This window comes from Octopus sinensis, linkage group LG12 (assembly GCF_006345805.1).
Source record: "Octopus sinensis linkage group LG12, ASM634580v1, whole genome shotgun sequence".
Lineage (NCBI taxonomy): Eukaryota > Metazoa > Mollusca > Cephalopoda > Octopoda > Octopodidae > Octopus > Octopus sinensis.
In genome coordinates this window covers 70,157,630-70,174,729 of record NC_043008.1, presented here as the reverse complement: position 1 = coordinate 70,174,729, position 17,100 = coordinate 70,157,630, and the positions used below count along the sequence as shown (strand labels likewise).

At 33.5% G+C, this 17,100-nt stretch overlaps 1 protein-coding gene across 10 annotated transcripts in view; it reads right to left on the bottom strand.

Moving 5' to 3' along the window:
* LOC115218071 (zwei Ig domain protein zig-8) overlaps nt 1-17,100 on the bottom strand; it is a 547,852-nt gene that overhangs the window by 291,626 nt on the left and 239,126 nt on the right. For all 10 annotated transcript variants that reach the window (XM_036508049.1, XM_036508046.1, XM_036508050.1 and 7 more), the window contains one exon: nt 5,602-5,812. In XM_036508049.1, coding sequence (XP_036363942.1) covers nt 5,602-5,812 — 211 coding nt within the window. The remainder of the gene's footprint in view (nt 1-5,601; nt 5,813-17,100) is intronic.

Genomic DNA, 17,100 nt, shown 5'->3' with positions numbered 1-17,100 from the left:
TAATAATGATGACAAAAACAAAGATAACAGTAAAAAGTAATGATACTTAATAATATTATCAATAATGTAAATGATATTAACTAAAATCAAATGGAAATATTACTAATAAAAATGATATCAGTATTAATAATAACAATTAATAATATATAAAAACTATAATATTAAGTATATTATTAAAAATAATAATAATAATAACAACAACAACAATAGTAAATTAATAGAATCAGTTATGTTGTAGTAATATTCTTTGTGCGTGATATGAGAATTGATCATCAGTAACAATTTGTAAACACCACTCTTTTACTCTTACCACCAACACCAACATCTTGTTGGAACAAAACAAAATAATGAGGCATTGCTGTGCTCACACATGAGATAATTACAATTTATATGAATAAATATAATTACATAATGCAAAAGTACATTATGCAGATATCATATTCACTGCTGGGATCTTCATTATTTTCTCATGTACTGAGGTTCACAATATATGTGAACTAATATTTCCCTGGGTGGATGGATGACATTGTTGTCATCTATCACCATCATCATTATTTTATGCCTGTTTCTAATGTGGCAGGAGTTTGATGGCTTGTTGCTGTATTTGTAGATGGGTTGGTAGACCACAAATCACTCAAAAATTTCTTATTGACTTAGTTTCAATAGCTGATATTCTTGCAAACACTGACCATTTTGCAGAGAGTACTCATTTATTTTCTTTTATTTATGGCTCTGGCACTAATATGGCTGTTGCACCTTTGGCAAATCTAAAAGGAAACATCTTGGGCCCCTACACTCAAATGAATTCCCCTGGGTATAATGCAGCTCTATTTCTCACACACACCCAGCAAGGTAAATATATAGAAAATAAAGTGAAAATATCACACTAAAGAAGGAAGTATCAAAGCAAATCATTTGATATCTAGTACTCCACTCTTAGATGCATAAACTTCATTCAGAAGGTGACTATAGCTTAAACTACTGCTGAAGGTCAAAGGCAATGTGTGACATAACCACACTGTTTTGTTGTTGCTCCTGTTTAACATCAAACCAACTGGTTGAGCACGCCTATGATCATAGACATTCAAGCTATGACCATCCTACCTTTTACTTATGAGCAGGACCACATTGGTTGTGATTTCAGGGAGATTTTCTAGCAGATCAAGTGACCTTGTAGAGACTCCCACATTGGCTTGATTAGTATTAATGAGGGTCAGTTCTTTAAACTATACTCCTTCCTTACGAATCTGTAGCTGTGTGCTAATGAGGCAAATGAAGAAGGCACTAAGAAGGGCTGTAGCATTAAAATAACAAAGTGATGATTAGGCAGAGGTCTGTGTTCAAATCTTAAAACAACTAACTGTGCTCTTCATCCCACTGAGGGTCAATACGATAAGTAATGGTTCAGAGAAAGGGAGGTTTGGTAATTAAAGAGATTAAATCCCACCTGCTAACCCCAACTTCTAAATTTGGGGCCATTTGATATTGTGAGCAATCACTAACTATAATCATCCCTGTTACATTGCTGAAAATTTGGTCTTTTGATCCTGTTGGTATCATTATTCCAGTTTATAACCTCTGATAATTCTCCTCCAGGTAATAATTTCAAATGCATCTTTTTCATTTGTTTGTTAGTTTATTTTTTAGTTTTGTTTAGTTTTCTGTTGCTTCTTTTCTTTTTGTTTTGCATTGTTTCTTTTTTTTCTTTTCCTTACAGGGGAAGCATCTCCTAGATGATGAAGGAAGATGATATGAATGAAATATGAGAAATATCTCCAGGAAATGATGCTAAGATGAGGGAGAGAAGAGTCTGAAGAGCTGTTAAAGGACACAAAATAATATAAAGTACACAGATGCTGATGGTGGCGGTAATGATAATATTGATGCTGTTGTTTATGTTGAGGATGATGATGATGACAAGCATAAGAGGAAGGAGAAGAAGATGATGAAGACTGCAGTAATATGATGATAATGATAATGATGATAGTAGAATAATGAATATGATGATAATGGTAAAATGAACGTGATGATGATGATGTAAATGGTAAAATGGAGAAATTGATGAAGTTAGTACTATGCTGAAGGAGATAATGAGATGCTGATGATTCCAACAAGAATAAAGTAAAAGGCAAAAAACAAAATGTGAGGAGAAACAGAAACATGAATGGAAATGATAAAAAAAATGACAAAAACAAAGATAAGAATTTAACCCTTAAGGGACAGTTTCTATTGATGTTTCTCCAGTGAAGAAAATAAAACCATTTTTACAAGCCAAAAGAATGCTGTTTTATAAAATTCTTTGAAAAAAAATTATAACTGAATTTCAATAGACATAGAAAAAATGTATATTCTTGAATAAATCAGCATTTCTGTCTTCTGTAACACAAGCAGTACCCAGTGAATAGATCAGAACAACTAACACTTTAACTATTTGCTAATAACTTGACTAAGACTATTCCTGGTTTAGTTTTATGAAAGAAATGCCATATTCAAAGTTAACTCTTTAACATTCGGATTACTCAGTCAAATGTAATGCGTGTGTATTCACATTGTTTTTGCATAGACCATACATTGTCCCACAGCTTTGAGATTTTTCAGGATGCAATTGTTTATTTTTAAAATAACATTGAAGATGAGGTGAGAGAGGCAAAATCTGACCAGTTTAAACATAAGGCAGGCATAATATTTGGGCTGGATATGACTGGTTTAAATAACAAAAGCTTAAATGTATGTCAGAATCTCTGCTGTGTTCCAAATGTCAGATCAATAATTTATTAATAATTTCAATTATCTAATATAGATACAAGGCTTGAGATTAAGTGAGAGGAGGTTAGTCGATTAAATTGACTCCAGTACTTGACTGCTATTATATATTTTATTGATCTGGAAGAAATGAAAGAAAAGTTGACCTCAACAGAATTTGAACTCAAAATTCAGAAGAAAATCTGCAAGGCTTTTTGTAAGGCACTACCTCCAAACACCAGATTAATTAATTGTTTCTAATTTAGGATCAAGACCATCAATCTTAAAGGGAGAAAGGTTAGTCAACCCAAGTATATGACTGGTGCATTTTTTTTATCAATCACAAAAGAACCTTGGCAGAATTTGAATTCAGAACATAAAGAGCTGGAACAAAAAATATACCACAAGGCATTTTGCCCAATCCTACCAATCCACCATCACATAAAAACAACAGATTAATAATGAAAAGGTTAGTTACTAATTAAAATCTCCCAAATGCTTGATTACTTTTAAAATTCATTAAAACACACACACATATATGTATGCATGTATGTGTATATACATATATATATATATTTAATATGAGGGAGTATAATTCCAAACTTACAGGGAAAAATTCAATTTAGTATTAAATCAAATTTCACAGTATAAATATATAAAATATAAATTAGAGATAAAACCACTATTATGCAACTCAAACAGTGATAGACATAAACCAAAACATAAATAACAAATAATATATATTTTTATAAAACATAAAACTTATAAAAATTTATATTATTTGTTATTAATGTTTTGGTTTATACCTATCACTGTTTGAGTTGCATAATAGTGGTTTTATCTCTAATTTATATTTTATATATATATATATATAAATTAGAAAAAAACACCTTTTATCAATTCAAAATGAACAATTAAATTACACCATCTAGAAAATTACATATAATAGAATTTTAAATATAAAATAACAATAATATACCGATGATTAAGTGATGTGCAAAATAATAAATAAAACGTATATATTTGGTGTATATAATATATATAATATATATATATATATATATATATATATATATATATATATATATATATATATAATGATAAGCTGGTGTAGACATAGTGGATGCACTGTGCTGAAGTTTGGTCCATGCTTACACTCTCTTAATTTCCAGGCTCTGTTTGTTTATGTTTGTAACACTTTTGACACGACTGGATTGAATGGCAGTGCCCAGGTATCAAAATGATAAGGATATCCATTGGGCAGCTGATGGTAGGATGCATAGACTTGATGTGCTTCTTTATTTGTTTTTGTTGTTCACTGCAAACCTTTTTTTACATTGTGTTCATGTGATTTCTAAGTTGTCCTTAATAGGGTGTCTAGTTCCAGGGATGTTGAACTTATTTCGGGAGTTAATGGTTTCTTAGTTTATGATGGTTTTGTTGTATATATTATACCATACACTAATACTGTAAGATTGCCCTTCATTAGCATTCTAATTCTAGTAAGGGGAATACTTGCTTAGGGGTTTATCATTAAGGAAGTTTTGTTGTATATATATATAATCCTTAATTTAATATAAAAATTACCAATAAATTTTTATTGCATTCTGACTACCTGATAAAAACCATTAATGTGACTTCATCCTTATATTCTAATATATATATATAAATGAGAGTGTATGTGTATATATATGCTTATATAACCCCAAAATGATCTAAAGGAAAATGTCCTCAAGAAAAATGAGCATGATTTTCAAACTTTACATCCCAAAGAGAGGGTTTATCGTAAACAGTAATCAGAAAATATAATTTGATATAAGAAATAACTCCGCTTTTAGATTGCTAAATCTCCTTCTCACTGTTTGTCATATGTCTCCCTCCTGTCTTTTAAACTTTCTACCTCTCTAGATATATTTACCACACTCACTCGAGCTCTTTTTCTGTACATGTATTTCTCTTATGCATGCTGCTCCCAACACTCTCTCTCTCTTAATATAACATGTAATTACTATTATTTTGTTTAAAACTTCATTGCTGTAATGTAATAGCTTTCATTTTGTGATAGCTATTATGCAGGAAACACCAGCTTCCAAATTTTGTATCCAGATTGGGTAAAATTTATCAAACTTTCAACATCTGTAACATTTTTCTAAAACATTTTGGGATTAAGGTATCATAAACCATATTCAGCATGAAAAATTACATCAATTCATCAAATTTGAAAAGTTTCCCTTAATTTCAAAATCTGTGGCAACAATAGAAAAGATCCCCCCTCTCTCTGTCTTTTATGCTTTCCTTGTAGTGAACTTACCCTTCTTCTCTATATTTATGACACTGTCTCTCACTCTTTCTCTGTACATGTATATTGCTCATGCTTCCCCTTTGGAAAGGCATGGTCTGACATAGAATACAAAAATATTGAAATAAAGGTATTTTATTTTGTAAATTGCCCAGCAACAATGGACTACCCAGCTAGTATATATGTGTGTGAATGCATGCATATATGTGTGTGCATGTGTGTGTGTATTGATAACAGTTGATTCATGGTTGCATAGGACAAAACCACAAGACTTCAAGTTATGTGGAGCTGAACCAAACTCTTTCAGAACGCTTACCAGATATGTTGAGTACTACTTTATTTCATTTATGCATATAAATATATATATATATACTCCATGGGAAATACAGTCATAAAAGTGTTACAGTTAAGGTCAACGCCTGAAGATAAAAAATATACAACAACAGAGGTAAAAAACCCACAAAAACCAAACAATTCAAAATGCAAAGTGTGTGTGAGAAAGATCTTGTATCAAAAGTTACCTTGCAGATCACTGTAAAATACCCAGAGCTGATACTTACCAGTAATTCTTAGTAGCACCTGTCGAGAGATCCTATCACGTGTACTCACTTGACACACATATACACCACCATGTCGTTTTTCTAAATTTTTTATTAATAAGTTCCATTCATTGGCTTCTTCATTATGAGTTACCGTTACACTGGAATCTTTTACATATGTGTAGGTACCGATTGTCCATGGATGAGGATCAGATGCTTTTCTCCACATTACCTGTTAATTACAAGAAAAACGTTGCTGGTTAGTCTAGAGTGATGGTTTACCCAGTGAGGTAAAACATTATTGCACATACTCACACATACATGCACATATAACACACACACATACATACAGACTTGCACAGGCACATGCTCACATGCACACAACTGCTTACTTATTCACAATACTGGTTACACTGCACACACATGCATGTGTGTATACACACACACTGAAATGCACACATTTACGTAAGCACTCACACATACATTCAGTCAGAGAACTAACTCAATTACACAAACATGTGCACACACGCATACACACACATACACACATAACTACCCTGTTCTCCCTTCCTCTTCCCTCCCTCTCCACATAAGGAATCTTTACGGGATGACAAACATATCCCAGCATCTACAGACACACATACAAACATACATACACACAGGCACAGGACTATCTCTCAGACAGACACAAGGTAGACTTTGAAGAGAGTGTGCATGCCATTGATGAGGTTGCAAATAGCAACAAAAGGACTTTGACAAACAAACAATCAATTGATTGTTTAACCAATACATTAAACAAATGATTGATCAGTTAGTTGGTTAGATATTTAACCAATTGACTAACAATAAAGAAGTGATATTGAACCAGTAATTGTGTTTGTTATCGTTGGTGTAATGACCTTCCCAATAATAATAACAACAATAATAATCATTAAAATACTTTATAAACTATTTAAATAAAACAACAGCAACATTAGTGGAGTAATGAAAATAACAGAAGCAGAAGATTGTTCTAGAAAATATTGATTAATTTATGCAAAGGAAGTAGTTAGAAAAATCTTGGTGATATAAAATGTAACTTGTAAACAGTAATGGAATATGGAAGACATGAACCTGTCAAAAAAACACGTTCCTGTTGCCATCTTTGTGTAATATATACATACATGTGTGTACATATATAGATGTATACATGTGTGTGTGTGTGTGTGTGAGATCATTTGATGTCCATTTTCCTAGCTGACATGGGTTGGATGGCTTGACGGGAACTGTCCAGTTAGAGAGCAGTTCAGGCTCTAATTGTCTATTTTGGCATTGTTTCTATGGCTGGATGCCCTTCTTAATGCCAACCACTTTAGAGAATGTGTTAGGTACTTTTAGGTGCTACCAGTACATGTATCTATCTATTTATCTATCTATCTAACTATTATCATCATTTAATATCCACCTCCCATGCTGGTATGGGTGGGACAGTTTGACAGGAGCTGGCCAAGCAGAAGCCTGTACCAGACTTCTGTGACTGTTTTGGCAGGATTTTTACAGCTGGATGCACTTCCTCACACTCACCAGAGTGTACTACATATATATATATATATATATATATATATATATATATATATATATAACCTTTCTTATTAATTCTATATTAGAATAATGTTGTTGATTTGTTTGCTATTTGTTGTTTTGTTTTGTTTTTTTTTAGTCTGATTGTAATGGTGGTGGTGGAGATATGTTTGTTGGTTATTGTTAGTATTGAATAAGGGAACCATGATAAAAAGCATTTCAACCACATCCATCTTACTATTTTTGTAAAACTATGAGTACCTTGGACTACATTATCTAATGCATCTCATTATACATTAAAGATGGTATTGTGATACGATAAGAATTTAGCAGTTATTTCTACTATGTCTAGCAACCATATAGATACTTTTGCGGTTTACCGGCTTACCAGTTAACATTAGCACTGTTAACTAATTACTCATTTGTTTCATCTTAGTTCATTTTCAAGATAGTTGCTTATGTTAAAAACATAGACAGAATGGTGCCCCAGCATGGCCACAGCTCATGGGCTGAAACTGGAAAAATCAAAATCAAAAACATAGACAGAATGACATAGAGCAAGATGAAAAGACACAACCCACATCTTTCTATATTTTGTCTTTGCCACCAAGCAGGTCGCCAGAAAATATTCTGTAACAAAGCAATCAGAAGAAGAAAACATGCAGGTGTGCATACCTAAGTACATAGGTACATATAAATGTACCTCTGAAGGCGGCGAGCTGGCAGAGTCGTTAGCACGCCGGGCGAAATGCTTAGCGGTATTTCGTCTGTCACTACATTCTGAGTTCAAATTCCGCCGAGGTTGACTTAACCTTTCATCCTTTCGGGGTCGATAAATTAAGTACCAGTTATGCACTGGGGTCGATGTAATTGACTTAATACCTATGTCTGTCCTTGTTTGTCCCCTCTATGTTTAGCCCCTTGTGGGTAATAAAGAAATAGGTACATATAAATGTACATGCACACACACATACACATATCCGTGCTATGTTTCTCTATCTATGTGCCAAGCCTGTTTTTTGGTTATCAACAATCATGGATCCTAAGTTTGAAAATTTCATAATTCTTTTTCTTGGGAAGAATATAGTAATGGGTTCCAAAGAATTTGCCTGGTTTAATATTGCTTTTGGTGGTGGGAATAGTATCAAAATGAAGAGAGCAAAGGATAAAAGGATAAAATAAATCATTATTTACTGCAGAGTAAAAAAATTAAGGTGTTACATTATATTGCAACAGTATTGTACTTGACTAAATGGCCATGTTGTTTTCACAATGTCAGAATATTATTACAGTAAATGTCATGTTGCAAAGAAGATTAACGATTCTGCTAGGCAGAATATTTGTCAGAGAGAGAGAGGGAGGGAGAAAGAGAGAGATATGAAATGCTTAATTGTATTGTTGGATAGATTGGGGGTTGGGAGTAGTGAGAGTGAAGTGGTATTATCGTAATAGGGAAGAATAAGGGAGGATGAGGTAACAAGAGTGGTGGCCACAAGGAAGGGGGGGACATTGGTTAATTGTGAAAATAAATGAAACATCAACAGATTTGAAAAACAGTTGAACAGGTAAAAAAAAAATAATTAAAACATAAAACAAATATTTACATACACCTGCACATAAAAATGCACAAATGTGCATATACGTATATATATATATACATACATACATGCATACCATGTACACTTCTTTTCACAGATTCTATAGTTTTACTATAATGTTATTTGTGTTGTAATTTAGCCCTGGATCAACCTTGGTCCAGCAGACCTACTATCAAAGATGTTCCATTTGTGACCAGCTTTTTATATTATTAGATGTAGCACATTTAGGATGACATTCTGTAACTCTTATCTTTTTTAAGATGATAGGCAGACGGGAAGGAGATTTAACTGCTATTTCTAGCAGCCTTTTGTACTGTACATTTAATACATCACTCAGTTTACCTGTCCTACTTCATACTTGTATAAGTCTAGCAGAGCATTTTTGGGTGGATGATGTAATCTAATACCCAATTTAATGCTTCAACCCATCAGGGTGGTATTCTTAGTCCATCTTACAGTTTAACAGCACTACCTAGTACTTCGCTACCTTTAACAAAGTCCACTATCTTCTTTAGCTTAGTCCTCTCTGATCAAAGCTATCCTGTACTTTAGGAGTCTTCAAGAATACTTTGCTTAATGCATCCTTCTCTTTTTCTTTCAAACCAATCATGTATCATTTGAGGGAGGTATGGATTCTATTTCTACTAGGTCCCTTTCCTCTTAGTGGTATCAAGTAGTAACATCCAGCCTTTACTCATGAATGAGTATGTCATGATAGCCGGTTCCCTGCTTTTCCTAATTGTCTTAAGTTCTTAAATAGTCATGAGCAGACATAAACAGTGAGTTTGCCTCAACAATGTTCACTCATCAGAACATTCAAGATGTTAGAGGTAGAAGGTGCGAGGGCTGCACTAGCACTCAGTTGTTACTCATTCTCAGCTGAGTAAATTTGTGCAATATGGAACACTGTGTCCAGCTCAGGAACACAATGCACCATCCAGTTAGTTGCAAATTACATTGAACTCACAACCTTATAATCACAAGCTGAACACCACTAACCACTACACTGTGTACCTACACAAACTAAATGTGATGCTGAGGGCATTTAGGTTTCCCATGTGGCCACCCATCTAAGTAGTAACCAGGCTTGATATTGCTTCAATTCAATGATTGGTTTAGAAGCTGTACTATGAACATGAAAACTTTCAATAGAGTTCAACTTGTGAGGTTTATAATGTGTTATGTTTATTAGGTTATACAATCAGTACATCAGTCATTATAGCACCTGAACTAACCAAGTAATGAACTTAATGAATTACTGAGTATAACAGTTCATTATCAGAATAATTAAGTAGCAGTACATGAATTGATTAAATCAAGAAAAATTGAATAACAACGTAATAAATATGACTCTACCAAAATGCAATGGTGTATGATTTTTGTTAATGTTGTTGTTATCATAGATATTTAGTCTGATCTTGCCAACTAAGGAAGAAAGATATTCTAGTCTTGACCATCCGCCATCTGTTATTGAAACAGTGAATCTAGGATTGTATTGTCCAATGTGTTCTTCCTTATTTAAGATAATAGGGTCTGTTATATGAGTAAGAGTTTACTTGTTTCTAGTAGGTTTAGGGACCATAGCCCCAGGTAATCCATGAGACTAAACAGACCAATGATCAAATATGTTCCAGTATCTAGGACTAAATTATCTCAACAGAATGCTTTGCTTTGAAGGAAACTAAGCTGTCATTTCTAGTTGATCAATTGATTACAAGAAGGCTTCTTCATATGCCTATAGTACCACTTATAATAGTTAGTACTGTTAATTACAGTAGTTAGTATTGGTGGCAATGGTTGTTTGTATTGGTGATTACAGAAGTTTGTATAGGTGATTATAATAGTTAGTATTGGTAGTTATAGTAGTTATTATTGGTGGCTATAGTACCTAATATTAATGATTACAGTAATTAGTAATGGTGGTTATATTGGTTATAGTAAGTATTGCTGGTAATTACAGTAATTTGTATGTTAATTACAATAGTTAGTATAGATGGCTATAGTAGTTAGTAATGGTTGTTACAGTAATTAGTAATGGTGATCATGGTACACAATAGTTAGATTTAGTTGCTATAGTAGCTTGTAGTGGTAGTTATAACAAATGGATTGGTAACTTCTAGTTATCATGAAGTTTCATAACCTAAAGTTAACTCTGATCCAGCTGATCTATGACCAGATGTATCTCTGTGCAGTCACAGTGTATCTAAGAGTATATTAACAAATGCATTGTTTCATATTTTAAAACAATACAATGTTATCTCAGGGAGATTTAGCTCCTACTTCTGACAATTCACGCAACTACATAGAGCATATGTTCGACTCTTCTTAGTTGTTTCAGGTTTTCGATCTAGTTTCAGTGAACTAGTTTCTATGAACTAGGTTCAGTAATCTTACTAGAAATGATCTAGTTTCAAATCATCTGGTTTCACTGATCTAGACATTGTGACCTGGTTTCAGTAATCAAATTTCCACTATCTAGATTCTGTAATCTGATTTCAGTGGCCTAGTTTCAATGACATAGTTTCAAATGATGTAGTTTTAGTAGACTGGTTTCAAATGATTTAGGTTCAGTAATTTAGTTTTCATTATCTAGGTTCAGTAATCTGGTTTCAAATTATCTGATTTTACTGTCCTAGTTTCATTAATCAGGTTTCAAATGATGTAAAGTCACTGATCTAGCTTCACTACTCTGGTTTCAGTGGTCAAGATTTTAGTGATCTGGTTTTCATGATCCAGGTTCAGTGATCTGGTTTCACTACCCTGGCTTCACTAATCTAGTTTTTGTTATCTAAGTTCAGTGATCTGGTTTCAGTGATCTAGTTTCAAATGATCTAGTTTCACTAATCTGGTTTTTAATGATCTGGCTTCAGTAATCTGGTTTCAAATGACCTTGGATACTAAGTCACTGTTTAGATAACTAATAGACTTGTCTATAATCATTAAGTGTTTGTGTATTCACAAGCATTTGCAGACAACCCATAGCTCAGTGGATCATCCAAACAGTGACATCTGGAAGGAGAAAGGGCTGCACTAACTCAAGGATGATATTATATTTTTATTGCTTCAAAAGGAAGAAAGGTAATACTGACTTCAGCAGGATTTGAACTCAGAGGGTAGAGAGAGCTGGGAAAAATATTTCAATATGTTCTATCAAATGCTCTAATAACTGTCCATTCATGGCCTCATCTACATATATACACACACATTTTTCTTATGAATATATGTACATATATATATTTAAATACATGCACACACACACATATATATATATATATACACACTAGAAAGACACACATGAATGGAGGCAGTACAATTATAGCTAATCAAAGCAAAATATTTAATCGCTTAGAGTGCACAACAACTCAAAAAGTAGTCAGAGCTATGACTTTATAGCAATGTGAATGAAAGAAACAAACCTCATATGCATATATCATATGATAAAAAATATGGAGCATTTACCGCAAGTTTTCTCACAATATATGAATAAATATGTATGTAAGTATGTATGCATGCATGTTTGTATGTATGAATATGTTACATACATGTATATGTATGTAAGTGTGTATGTGTGTATGTGTGTATGTATGTATGTATGAAGTAACAGTTTTGATATACAGTAAATGCTATTACTGTTGTATTCATCTCACCACACTACTATAATTCTACAATCAGAATATCTAGAGGCATTCTGTCTCCTTCTCTTGCTGTCACTTTTCTACCACCACTACCCTTATCTCTCTCTTTCTCTCTCTCTCTTTCCTACCTCTTCTTTTTCTAACTAGATATAAATATTGATGAGGAATTTTTTCATTTTTTTTTCTTTTACCTGTCTGTCATAAATCAGAAAAATATGCACACAAACACACACACACATACATACACACAAAGATATTTGCACAACAACATCAACATCAGCATCAACAATAATAGCAAAAATCAATTAAAGTCTTATATAGATTTGATTTCCAACTGTTCTAAAGAAATGCGTAGGGTTAACAGTGGAATATTTTCGAATATTTTATTCATAGCTTCAATCTATAAAAATAGTTTGAATTTAGTTTTATTTTTGCTGTTATTGTTGTTATTCCATATTGGCCATGGAATGCAATGGCGGGCACAGTTTATTCAAGACATCATATAAACACGACTTGTTTGACTAATGTAATTGTTCAGAGAATGCTGGTAGCACCAAAAGTGAGAAATCTCTCTTGGAATTCTGCAACGGAAATCTGTGTCTGCAAACATTGCTGTGATACAGGGGGGAAATTTGTGAGTGAGGATTAGGCAGAGAGAGAGAAGAGGGGAGTGAGATTAGGAAGGAGAGAGAGAGAGCAAGAGAGGGAGAAGGAGAGCGAGGGAAAGAGTGTTTAGATTTCTTTCATTATTCAAAAAATATGAAATTTATGGTGAAACATCTATGAAAAGCATGTTTATTTAGGAATTTTCTTTTATATATATATATATATACATACATGTGTGTATATATGTATGTGTATACATATATATATGTATGCATATGTATTTGTATATGCGTGTGTACATGTGTGTATCTGTCTGACTGGCTCTGTTCTTTTTTTGCTTATATTGAAGAGATAAAATTTGATATTGTATTAAAATGATATCATTGAAAGACAAATAGTTGTCGATATTTTAGTCGCTAATATAGAGTAGGTTTTTTTTTTTATTATTTACATTTCATGATTTAGAAAGGAGCAAGGGGTAATGACCTTCACATTTACATAGCAACTATGACTGTAGCATTCGCAGTTTCTCAAAGATTTTGACCTTCATAAGTCATTTGTGATAACCAGCTGAATATGATATGAAATACAATTAGAAAAATATATAAACTGAATCAAATCAAATCAAAATCACTGACGTTGCCGATGACAGTACCGCCTGATTGGCACTCATGCCAGTGGAATGTTAAAAGTACATCCGAGCATGATCATTGCCAGGGTCATGGATTGGCTCCCGTGCCAGTGGCACATAAAAAGCACCATTCAAGCATGATCCAGCATCACCTTACCAGCACATACCGGTGGCACATGAAAAACAACATTCGAACGTGGTCATTGCCAGCACCACCAGAGCGGCTCCCATGCAGGTAGCAAGTAAAAAAAACACCTTTTCAGCATGGTCATTGCCAGAACTGCTTGACTGGCCCTCTTGCCATTGGCATGTAAAAGCACCCACTATACTATTGGAGTGGTCAGCATTAGGAAGGGCATCCAGCTGTAGAAACTTTGCCAGATCAGATTGAGCCTGGTGCAGCCTTCTGGCTCACCAGTCCTCAGTCAAACTGTCCAACTCATACCAGCATGGAAAACGGATGTTAAACGATGATGATGATGATAATGATGCTCTAATGGGGAGTGATGTGATAAGTCACATCAAATTAAGTCCATACTGTAGCAATTTTACATCCCTCCTTATTCTAACATTCAAATCTTACCAATAAAGTTACCTCTTTCAATCCCTCAGAGTTTCCATAAACTGAATATCAGTAATATAGGTGCAGGTGTGCTTTTGTGTTAAGAAGCTTACTTCACAACCATATGGTTATGAGTTCAGTCCTGTTGTCTAGCACCTTGGATAAGTGTCTTCTTCTAGAGCTTTGAGCTTTGTGAATAGATCTAGTAGACGAAAACTGCAAAAAGCCCATATATCTATGTGTGTGTATGTCTGTGTTTGTTCACCACTACTACTTCACAACCAGTGTCAGTGCGTTTACATTACCATAACTTAGCATTTCAGCCAAAGAGACTGACAAAATACGTACCAGGTTTAACAAAAATTAAGTACTGGGATCAATTCATTTGACAAAAATTCTTGAAGGCTCTGCCCCAGCATGGCCATAGTCTAATGACAGAAACACGTAAAAATAATGTACCTATTCAATCAACTATACTTGTACCTTACAAATTTATGGCTCATACCAATGCTAGAAATTAATGTTAAAACCATCACTTAAGTGTAAGAGAGAGTGGCAGATATGGTAAAGTGCCTAACAAATTGATCAGATGTATTTAGATACAACTGTTTATACCAAGTTCAAATTCAGCCAGTGCCAGTTTTGCAATTTATCTTCATTGGGTCAATAAAATTAGTAAAATTATGCACTGCAGTTGATATAACCAGTCATAGCATCCCAAAACATTTGTAACTTTGTACAAAACATCTCTGGTATTATTTTCCTTTTTCCTGCCTATATTCATATGTGTTTGAACATTGTGCTCTAAATAACCTTAACTATGAAAATAAAAATGAAGGATCTGAAGAGAAATAAGAAAATTTATAAAACATAGTCCTACTACTACTACTACTACTACTACTACTACTACTACTACTACTAAGGTGGTGAGTTGGCAGAATTGTTTGCATACTGGGAAAATTGCTTAGCAGCATTTAGCCTGTCCTTACATTTTGAGTTCAAATTCTGCCTAGGTTGAATTTGCCTTTCATCATTTCAGGGTTGATAAAATAAGTACCAGTTGAGTACTGGGGTTGATGTAATCAACTATGCCCCTCCCACAAATTTTTAGCCTTGTGCTTTTAATAGAAAGGATTATTATTATTATTATTATTATTATTATTATTATTAAGGCAGTAAGCTAGAAGGTACCAGGCAGAAGTTTTTCTGGTTTTATATTTTCGAGTTCAAATTCCGCTGAGGTCAACTTCGCCTCTCATGCTTTCAGGGTCAGTTAAATTAAGTACCAGTGAAACACTGGGGTCGATATAATTGATTAACTCCCTCACTCAAAATTTCAAGCCTTGTGTCTGTAATAGAAAGGATTATTATTATTATTGAGTCAGAGAGCATTGCATGCCATCAAAGTGACACTGGGGTAAAATATATGAATCCCCATATACTCATCATGACTATCCCTCTGATAAGGGTATACCAGGCACATGCATCGCAACCATATACGAACAACAGAATGATCTCATATCAAGATAAACAGTGCATGACCTTGCAAGTGGGACCCAGTAGAATTTTCTTCAGGTCAAAAGGTCCCTGAATAAGGGTTGTTTAAAGATGCTGAACAAAACACCCATGTTTTCAAAGGTGAATTATCCAAACCCCAAAGAATTCCTCTCAACACATGACTATGATGCTCCCCCACTACTTCTGCTCATGATCAGAGATGCACATATTTTCATCCACCAAGGGACATGCTCAACTGGTTATGGTCAAGCAACTGACAAGCAAATTTGTGGTATTGAGCAGAATATTTATTGTAGCCCATCATTTATACCAAGACAAAACAATGTACACAATAATACTTTCAATCAGTTAAGATCAGAAGCCATGAGAGTCACTGCCTGGTGTTGCATCAAGTATAAAATGCATTACTCATCAACTACAGGAGTCAAAGGTCTCAACTACTCCCCAATACCTTAAGGTCTTATGATTAAATCAGAAACCATTATTATAACTGTATAAGGATATAATCAAGCAACATCTCAGTAAAGCAGGTTGCTTGGTTACAAGTTACATAGAGAATGGCAGCAGCTGACCACAAACAATGGCAGAGCACTAGAGAGACAGGTATAAACATTGCAGAATTGAATTAGATGAAAAATTAAGATGAGGAAAACAGAGAAGTCATTTAAAGTACATGGAAGATTATACCATCTAGTTTCATTTCATATATTTGTACTTTTTAGTATTACTACTGTTCTATGTATAATGTGTAGCCATTCATACCTCACAAAATGATTCTTGTAGATATTTCCATTGATATTCAAAGTAAAAATTTTATCATGTGGCTTAAACAGTTTATTTCCAACATAAGAGACTAATTATATCTTGAAAGATCACATAATAAAAAAAATCCAGTTGTTCGGCAACATTAAATTTCATTGAGGGCACTCGCTTTCTATGTCTGTATGTGTTTTACACACATGATACTGTGTATTAGAAAATATCACACTTTTACTAGTGAATATATGAATAAATAATATGTTTTGCATATGATTGATGACTAGATGTATGTGTGAGAAAATTCTCTTTTTTTTTTTTTAGCAATCAATCAAATTTTGATGTGTTTACAAACATCTTTTGCTTATTGAGACATGCTGCTTTTCTTCTTTAATTGTTGAAATAACCAACAATATAAAACTCAGAGTAAAGGTTCTAGAACATTCAGATCGTGATAAAGTATATACAAAGTCAGCTATATGTGTTAAGTACAGTTTTTCCATTTCAATTTTCATCTACCTATCTGCCTGCCAACCATCCATCTACCTACCTATCTATCTTTCTCTATACATATATGTAAACGCACACACATATATACACACACACACACACATACATATATATATATATATATATAATAGAAATATGTTTCAA